Source organism: Sitodiplosis mosellana, unplaced genomic scaffold, assembly GCF_009176505.1.
Source record: "Sitodiplosis mosellana isolate CC-2019 unplaced genomic scaffold, AAFC_SMos_1.0 Smas_scaffold_6226, whole genome shotgun sequence".
NCBI classification, from domain to species: domain Eukaryota; kingdom Metazoa; phylum Arthropoda; class Insecta; order Diptera; family Cecidomyiidae; genus Sitodiplosis; species Sitodiplosis mosellana.
In genome coordinates, this window is record NW_022601467.1 from 2,079,268 (window position 1) to 2,088,777 (window position 9,510).

The following is a 9,510-nucleotide window of genomic DNA, read 5'->3' on the forward strand; positions in this document are numbered from 1 at the left end:
TAGTGCACAATTTTATTGTGGTGCATTTGATACGTTCGATTTTCCAGTTTGTCAAATCATTTCGAAACACAGTTTGATCGGTGTGGCGTTTGTACTCCTGCTTGTACAATTATTTGCACCATTAGTTGTCGCCTCGGATTTTCTATCGTTACCGTACGCGATTCGAATCGAAATCAGCTTCATAACAAATGAATCAGTTCGAACCCTCCGAGTTTGAATCCACCTTTAATGAGTGTGTTACATAGAAAACAACAGCTTCGTTGCTGTTTTTCCGATCGGAATGATGGATTTATCTCAAGCCCTACTGACATTTTTATTGGTAAAACTAAAATGTCATGAAGTACATAGATTATCACCTGTCTGTCACCGTTGTCACGCATCTCGTCAACAATCGAATTTGGATTACAGTCAGCAAGCACCCTTTCAACTCTACGCTAAAGGCATGCAAAATGTTGGAATTTCACGTGTTTAAATGAATCGCTTTCTTTTGGTTTTACTTACTTTGTCCATTCTATAGTTTTGACTCTGTGTGTGTGTGTGTGTGTCTGTAATTTGTATATGTGTGATTGGGAATGGTGATTGTGACAAAAAAAAATCACCACCATCGCCGCTGATTCCATCCATCAAATGACAATTATTCTATTCAACAAATCGCATTCCATCGAACACGATGTACACAAACACTATCATCACACCGTTTTAATTGGGAGTTAAAATACAACACAATTCTTTTTATTTAATATTTATTAAATTATCATGATTTGGTAAATTGTCACATGATAAACACTTGTTTTTTTCTGTAAAAACACACTATTGATTTTACAAAAAAAAAATCTTCGTTATTTTTTTTTTTTGTTGGTGTATACAGGTTCAAAATTTACATTCCATCATTATCGTCCGGTTCGTTGGGTTGTCGATTATTGCATCGGAAATAGTAGTTTTGCATTGAGTACAAACGATCGATGGGATTTAAAACTTGCGGTGTATTGCCCAAAATGCGTTGAAATGTCGAATAGGCGAGTCCCATCACGGCATTGTCTTGAATGTCGTCGGTTCCGTTGAAATTTTCGGCTGTGAACGAAAAACAACAACAAATTCAAACAAAATGAAACTGTGAGCATACGATTTGATAGGGAAGTGAAGATGCCTGCATCGAAAAGTTTTATGTATTTAAAATTGGGCCACAAATGCATTAAGCACATCCGCGATGATTCGATCGAAAACATTCTGTTTTTTTTTTCCCCAAAAATTCTGTGATTATTGAGCGCATAAAAGAAATCAATGTCTAAGCGGAAAATAATTTGTCTCGTTTCGACCAAAAAAATTGAAAAATAATATGGCCCAAATCGTCGTTTGAATCTCATCTAATCGGTTCTTTATTTTTTCATAATGTGGCTTCACGTAGACGCCGCCGACACCGTCAAATATGCCAAATTTCGAATGGCAGTGATTCGAAAACGATGACTATTATTTGATGATTTGAAGCCCGTTATGGTTTGAAATCAAAGGCAAATATTCGACGGCATCGAAAGATATAAAGAACACTTGCGATCAGCCGCTATTTGGGAAATCGATTCTTAATGGCTGCCCACCAAAGGCTGTTGCTATGACCATTTCCCACCCTCCACCAAAAATGGGATACAAGTTAATTTGATGTTGTAGAAGTTGCCGTTTTTAGTCGGTAGTTTTATCGGTTCGTTTTTCGGTACCAATTATCACAAGATCACAAGTCAAGTAATTACCTGGAAAATGATGTGAATTTGCGCAGAGTTCAAATGATTTGATGCCATCTTCCGAATTTTCCTTCTCCTTTTTTATTGGAAACGTTTGATCAGCATCAAGATTGACGTTGCTATACGAATCGGAATCACCTTAAGATTTGAATATAAAAAAGTTATTCATCAAAATCTAAGCGAAATTGTCCAAACAACGTCTCACTTTCATGATTACTTTTTGCAGCATTTCCATTGCCGGCATTGTTTTCACCCTGTGAATCATTTTCAGTGTCGAGTTTACCGTCTTGTTTCCGTTTCTTCTGAATTTTTTTCACTTTGGCTCGCTGATTTTGGAACCAAACCTAACAATTGAAATTTTGTACTTTTATTTTGCATTTCCCTATGATATTCGCTGAAGTTCGTTTCCTTTTTTCAAGAATCGATTGCATACCTGGACAATGCGTAAACTCAATCCAGTTTCTCTGGCTAGATTTTCCCGTACCTTACGACATGGCTTGGGCGATACATCAAATGATGCTTTGAAAGCTCTTCGTTGTTGTGTATTCAAAATGGTTCGCGGTCGCTTTGGTCCACGTCGACCATCTATCTTCGATGTGTATACATCTTCTGAGAAATATTCATCTAGAATACGAAAATCGAGCTTGTGAGTGAGGTGAAAATATTTATTTCGCTTATGCAGTTGTTACCGTTGTAACCTTTTAGCATCTCCACTTCTTTCTCATAGTCGTTTCTGCAAAACAATTGGCTCTGCTTCACCTACAGATTTGCATTTTCGATATTTTATTAGTATTGTATCGACGCGTTACCGCTAACGGACCACTGCTATGGTAATAAAGTTTCACCATTATAATATCAATAGTGTTGGTAGGTTAATAACCTGTCAACCAAATTATTAGCAACAGTTTCTAACCTGGCAAAAAAAAATCTTAAGTTGTAAGATAATAAAAAAATTACGTTACTACTGCCGACATTATTATTATTGTCATTATACTTGGTTCAACTTTATAACTGTAGCAGTGGTTCGTTATCGGCAACAGATATTGTATTACTATAGTAGTAGAGTAGTAATCTGTAGCTTCACCACGTATTGTTCGCCTTTTTGTAATTGTGATCCGCATACGACGCATGTGAAACACTTTAAATGGAACACATTGCTCGCTGTTCGCATAACGAATTCCTCCGAATTGATTCGCTTATTGCATCCCAAACAGTTATTTTTTAAATAAATTCTGGAAAAAGCAAAGAATATGAGACGATTTTATTTCTCTTTTTTCCCTTTTTTTCTCTTTCTTCAATTTTTTTTTTATATCTTGAAACGAAACGGAACAAGGAAACGGGGCTCGAGAGAGGGATGAATTGCAGTAAAACAAAAGAAAGCCAGAAAAAAAAATCAAACTTCTTTTTGTTAATAAAGGTTGACTGGATCCATGGAAAACCAAACGGCAACTTTCTCTTCTCGTTTTGTGTCGTGCAAACAAACATTTCAAGTGTTACATTATCCATTCCTCAGAACCATCCGCTTTGATTGGATGTACGAAAAAAAAAGTCAAATCAAAAAAGAAAAAACGCACGCAACGGGCGGATAAAAACAAATTGACAATAAAAAAACAGAAAATAGCAAACGAAAGAATCGAAGAGAAAAACTGAACAGACGCTAACTCCGGCATTGTCATGCAAAAGAGCGGAGGAGAGTATACGAAAAGCGTGAAAAAGATAAAAGAAAAGAAAAACTTTTCGAAATAAGTCGTTCAAATCGAAAATTAGCAATTGAACCTTAAGTTATGTATTCTCTTCGATCGATTTAACGTTTTTGGCTTTTGTGCTTTCTTCTGTTTTTGTTTCTTTCCCTCTTGTGTTTTGGCTCGAACAGCCATTGTGATACATTCCATTGACAGCGTGCGCAATACGTGAAAAATTGTTTCCCTCTTTCTTGTTGTCGCTTTTTTTTACAAATATTTACTGTTCGCTAACATTCACTGTGTGTATCATGCACAAAGTGTGCTGCTTTACTTTTATGTTACTTTTTTTGTCTGTTCATTCGCTTGTTGGCTGGCTCTTCAGATATTCTCCCGTATTATCAATGCGGAGAACGTGGTTGGAAAATATGTTCAGTGCCATTCATGATTCGTGCGTCGTTGCTCGTTGACTGCCAACGAATCGAACATATTTGTCTATTTTCGCTCGGATATTAATTTATGGGCATTTGCGTGCGTACGAGTGCTTCACTTGTCGACCGTTTTTTTTTCTGCTCTCTCTCCAATATTCATCACTTCATGGATACAACGAAAATGTAATGGAGAAAGAACGCTTTTGTTTGTTTCATTCAATCTTATTAAGGACGGGGTTTAGCCGTTTGGGCTGGGTAAAATCTGCACATTTTTCGGAGCATCCCCAGAACTAGTGAGACTTTAGAAACGCCCTGAGCCATCAATATTTATTGAACATGAATGTATCCGAAGCCAAAATGCTTTTTTTTTCACTTTAACCTACAGTCTACCTTGCGCTATAGTCACCGAAATATCAATAGGAATTTCGAGCAAAATTTATGCTGAAGTTTTGAAAAAATCTCGAATGAGAGTCGTAAGCTAAGAATGAAGTAGATAGAGGTTTCAATTTTCGGCCACTGATTTTCCTAAATTTCTCACCCCTGCTCCGCCGAATAAAAAAAATGTATGCAAGCCATGAAAGACGAAATATTTGATCTGGTATTTTTATATGTAATACCATGGCACTGTATTTAATAGGAACCATTTTGCTATTGGGCAATGCCTCAGCGCCTCAATGAGGCGTACAGTTCTCAAATATACATATTGTATTTCGAAATGAGATTCTTGTTTGAAAATAGCAAAACGATGAATCGGCACACAGCCAAGGAAAAAAAAACACACATAGAGCCAAACATCAAGAGATAGAGTGAGTGAGAGAGGAAAAAATGCGACGCTTTTGTGTAGTGTGTAAACTGTAAAGCATGAACAATGGTAAAACTGGAAAAAGAGATTGATATGCTCGTGGAGGATGATGTGCAGCCATAACAGACAGAATCAGCAACAATTTTTTTTTCTCTCTACTGCTACTGTATTTTGTGAGTGGATCGTTTGTTCCTCCGTTCATTCGTTTATTCGCTTGTCTATTTCTCGCTGTGCTGTCGTGACCGTTTTGGCTTTTTCCCTTTTTTGTGTGTCTGTTCGCTGTTGCCTCTGCCTTGCGTGGCACATAGTTTAGGGGGTGGTCTGTGTACGCTCTGCATAGTTTGGCCATATTTTAATATATCGAATTACGCAAGAACGATCGATGGAAATAACGTAAAATAGAATGAGATGTACGATGTAAACAAGTGTAACATATTGTTCTTTGAAGTATTTGTATTATTCAATATTTATGGAGTTGTTTTTTTCACTTTCTCTCTCTCTCCCTGTGTGTGTGTGTGTGTGTATTGTATGCGTGCATTTTTTCCAGTCGAAATTGCTTTGCTTGATGATTTTTCCCGTTTGGTCTGATGCCTTCAAAGGCCTTCAAGTGTTTTCAGCCATGCCAACTTTCATGCGAATTATTTGCGAAGCATCGTCAAAAGCGCAAAACTTCAAGCACATTTTCGAAAAGAGAATAAAAAAAATATTTTGCATTCTTTTATTTCATTGTTGATGTTTTGAACATCAAAATACATTTCAGCTTCGCGATCTGAAAAAAGAAACACACACAGGAATATTGGTAGAGAAGAAAAACGTAAATTCCGTTTAAAAGAAGACAATAAACTTGAGCTCATTGTTGTTTCTTTTAAATACGATGGTTTTCGTTTTCTTCTTCTATCAATAATAATAAGATGGAATAAATTCCCGTTTCTTCTCGACTTTTGAATCAATGACACGAAGGTGTTAGAAAATGCGGTTTCGAATTTGTTTAATGAATTCTTTTTTTTTTTTTTTTGGTGACAGATAAAATATTGTTACCCTTTTGAATGATTTTTGAGCATTTGAAAGGACCGCATTCATTCGATGCATTCAAGTATGAATGATTCAAATATGGCCATTAATTTAAGCATGACATATTTTATGTGTTCGAAATAACACGTGTTCTTGATGCTCTCTCCGAGCTTTCAATATGATTTTACGGATCATAAGAACAAACCACGTGTGAAGCGAAATCGATGTGAGCAGGCAGAAGGCAGAAGGAAGAAAAAGAGAGAGAGCGAGACGGAACGAGAGAAAATGAACGTGGCAAAAACACTTTTTCATCATCGACGATGGATATATGGGGTGTAACACGGCTAAATTGTATAATTTATCAATGAGCCTAGCACTGTATGTCGTCGTGACAATTTATTCGTTTAAAATTAGCCAAACCCGGTAGTAAGTCAATGGAACCATCTAACACAACTTGTCACTGCCAAACATTTCCCTCTTTTAATAGGAAATTGATTCAATTTTGGTCACGGCTTTTCTACCCAACGAGCCGTACTCTTCATATTCATTTTGATTAGATTGCTTAATTTTACAAAATGAGAAATTGGAACAAAAGAATTGAGAGAAAATACGGTAAAAAAAACGTGAAAATTAGTTTTACACATGAATTGTAACAAACAAAAAAATAGAACGAAAATTAATGCAAATGTAAAATTACAATTGTTTTACTAGAACAAAAGAAATTTGCGCAATTTCATCGCTATTTCATAAAATTAAGAATTTCAAGAGAAGCAAATTGATTTGTTGGCCACGAATGTGAGATATTAATTCAATTATCCACAAATGGTACTTGAACAACACTTGAATCTCGAGAAGAGAGCAATTAAATATACATTTGCACGGTGTGTGTGTGTGTGTGTGTGTGTGTACTCGAAGAGCAGCAAATGTACAGCGTTTTATTGAATGCAAAAAGCAGATTACAGACGCGTTTCATTTGCATGTCAACGCGTTTCAGAAATCGCGATGACCAATTACGCTACTCTGCCACTACACACCGGCGGACACACTTGAACATAGACACAATATCTTACCTTTCGTAATCAATGCGACAGTAGATTTTCCCATTGCGAGAGAAACATGAGTGCATCAGTCGTTTGGAGCACGAGCAGCACTGTAGACAGCGTTCATGATAATACGTATCAACGACTCGCATTATATACTGATCGTATATCGGTTGAAAGCACAAGCCACATAATGTTGCTTCGGGTGCCAATGCAGTTTTACCATTATTATACGTACTAATGTTGCTGCTGTTGCTACATGATGTTAAAGTTGTTGTGGTCAATGATGATATTTCTGGTATTGTTGGTGAAACCGAATCGACGGAAATAGCTGGTTTAACATCCATCGCAACTGAAAATGAACAACAAAATTTTGCGCCTGCATTAAAACCATTCACTTTCACACGGTCAATAAATTTTCACATGCACGGAAAAACACTTTTACATTGAACATGCCCGTATTTGATTAGAAATATTATATGCCATTTACAAATATACAAATAAAATTAATAATTATTCAAATGATGTTTTGCATCGATACATATAGCAAAGAGAGGACTTAAAAATCAACGCTTGATTGAGAAAAGCCGACGGAATCTTATGATGAACAAAAGAGCGATTTATAAGTATATTTTTTATAATAAAAATATATTTTGATTAAATTGAACAAATTATACAGGCAAAAAGGATGCCCTATAACGTAAGTGAGTATTTATAATAAATTATTTTTCCTGTACAAACAAAGAAAAGGAACAAACAAAAATCCACTCTGAGTGGTTTTGAGTTTTTTTCATCCAAAAAAATTTAATGTCAAAATTGAAAATGAAGTGGATTGCATCAGGAAGAACTTGTCTGATGTGTTTGCTTACATTTCAAAAAGTCATTTGTGTTTGACATCATGCAAATGTAATTAGCATATTCCAATACTGTTATGATGTATACATTTTATGCGGTGCACATTGTCAACATTTGTATCAAATGTGCAACCCCTGTGCGTTGACACCACATGCTCATTTTGTAATTTGTTTATCGAATTCAAAATGAGCCAAGACAAACAAAGAGTGTATTATTGACATAATCAGATTAATGTAGACAATGGCACAAACTGAAAGCAGCAGCAACAACAACAACAACAACAACAACAACAATAACAAAACATAGGTGGGTGAATAATCGCTCAGTATGAATGCACCTCGCAAACATTTGGTTTCATTCGACATAATCACTGCTGTGCCATTGTTGCAAACAAAATGGTCATTTTTGCGAATTTTTTTTCATTTCTAGTTTGATTAAATCACAGAATGAATGGCAAATCAAAAGTAGATTCAGACACTCGGATAATTACAATTTTCGATAACTTACACATTGGATAAAGCGTCTTTTGCTCTATCATAATTCTAAATCTTCGCAAATCGCTGAAATCAATTTGAATTCATCGACGATGAAATTAACATAGACAAAATAACGCACTTTATCACACTAGTTGCCAGTTGAATCAATAGATAAAAACAAATGTTCACGTTACTCGTTTTTCTCTTTCTTTCTCTAATTTGATGATAAATGTTACAACTAAAATTGCGCACACTGTTTTAGGAGAGCGATTTTTCAAAAGCAGCTATTGCCGATTTGATTTGCACTGTGTCGATTTATTTTTAATGGAATTAACAAATTTTTATTCTTTTTGAAACGTGACAAAGCAGTCTTTGTCTCACACCAAACATAAAAACACTGAAAAAAAATTATGATAAACAAATGGAATTTCCTTTTAGCGAGAGAGAAAAAAAAAATATCTCGAACAAGCGAACGTTGTAGCGGCGGTTAATTCGGAAAAAGGAGCGCGTTCAGTTCGATGTATACATTAATCGCTGAAAACATGTTTCGGTTTGATGTTTTATTTACTTATTTATTTATTTTTTAGCCTCTGATTTTGCAATGATGCCCGTGTTCTCTCATCCGTGAAATATTCCAATGGGGGCACACTGTGCCATGATGTTTGGCTGTATGCGAATGCGCTTTCTCCACACTCCCACACGCATACACGTCCATCGTCTATGTAATTCGTTCAACTCATATGCGACGTGTTTTACATGGAATCAAGTGGATTTTTCGGTACGCATATCACAAAAAGCACATGATATAAGCGCCAACGCAATGGACTCCAAAAGAGAACATACCATCAAAATGGCATTCGACCACTTCGCATATGATTTTTGGTTATTTTCGGTTTTTGTCTTTTTTACAAGTTCAGGCGACTAATTTTCCGATTCAATAATGCTCTTGTGCGAAACATTGGGCTACTTGATTCTGAAAATGAATTCCAAACGACTAGAATGATAAAACTAATCTCGATTAGTGAAAATCGAAATTGCCAAATACACTCGAATACAATAGAAATGTCCAAATAGCCGCCCGAAACCAGAAACAACCAATTCACATGATCAGAATGTAAAAAGTATGATTCAAGTATCAGCATCATTCATTGTGTTCTATTTTCCAATTGTTGTTTCGCATCCTGTTCAATGTGAAAAATAATTTTCATGCTGAATTAAATTTGAAAATACCTTGTTTTGTTTATGAGACACTTGATCGGCAATTATGGGCCAAAAACAATGCGTAAATAAATGCTTATTTGGGTCTATTCAAAACAGGTGACTTTTCAAAGCTGTTGAATTAATGTCAATGTTGTTGATGACACTTTGTTATGGAGACATGAGATTGGATGAGAGAGTCGGACAGAGAGAGAGAAAGAGAAAGAGAGAGAGAGAGAGAGAGAGAGAGAGAGAGAGAGAAGGAGAGAGTGAAAGAGAAAGAGAT

General features: G+C 35.8%; 1 protein-coding gene across 3 annotated transcripts; it reads right to left on the minus strand.

Annotated features, from left to right (window-relative positions):
- Positions 1 to 702: 702 nt before the first annotated feature.
- LOC129578036 (LIM homeobox transcription factor 1-beta) lies at positions 703 to 8,809 on the minus strand. 3 transcript variants are annotated; one of them, XM_055466080.1, is made up of 8 exons: positions 8,059 to 8,809; positions 6,727 to 7,048; positions 2,818 to 2,965; positions 2,432 to 2,492; positions 2,167 to 2,357; positions 1,939 to 2,077; positions 1,743 to 1,871; positions 703 to 1,071 (listed from the first exon to the last, which is right to left on the minus strand). In XM_055466080.1, the coding sequence occupies exons 1-8, from the start codon at positions 8,087 to 8,089 to the stop codon at positions 878 to 880; spliced, it is 1,215 nt and encodes a 404-aa protein (XP_055322055.1). In that variant the 5' UTR covers positions 8,090 to 8,809; the 3' UTR covers positions 703 to 877. The 3 variants fall into 3 exon arrangements, with proteins under 3 accessions (XP_055322055.1, XP_055322056.1, XP_055322054.1); XM_055466081.1 differs by having other exon boundaries at positions 1,951 to 2,077; positions 2,423 to 2,492; XM_055466079.1 differs by having other exon boundaries at positions 2,423 to 2,492; positions 8,059 to 8,760.
- Positions 8,810 to 9,510: the final 701 nt, after the last annotated feature.

What these genes read in the sequence shown, in the direction of transcription:
- LOC129578036 (XM_055466079.1), bottom strand. Translation starts at nt 8,089, where the DNA reads ATGATAGAGCAAAAGACGCTTTATCCAATGT. An exon ending in TGAGTTTACGCATTGTCCAG is followed by an intron (nt 2,078 to 2,166) that starts GTATGCAATCGA and finishes TTCAATTGTTAG; the next exon opens with GTTTGGTTCCAAAATCAGCG. An exon ending in AAATTCACATCATTTTCCAG is followed by an intron (nt 1,072 to 1,742) that starts GTAATTACTTGA and finishes TTTCGTTCACAG; the next exon opens with CCGAAAATTTCAACGGAACC.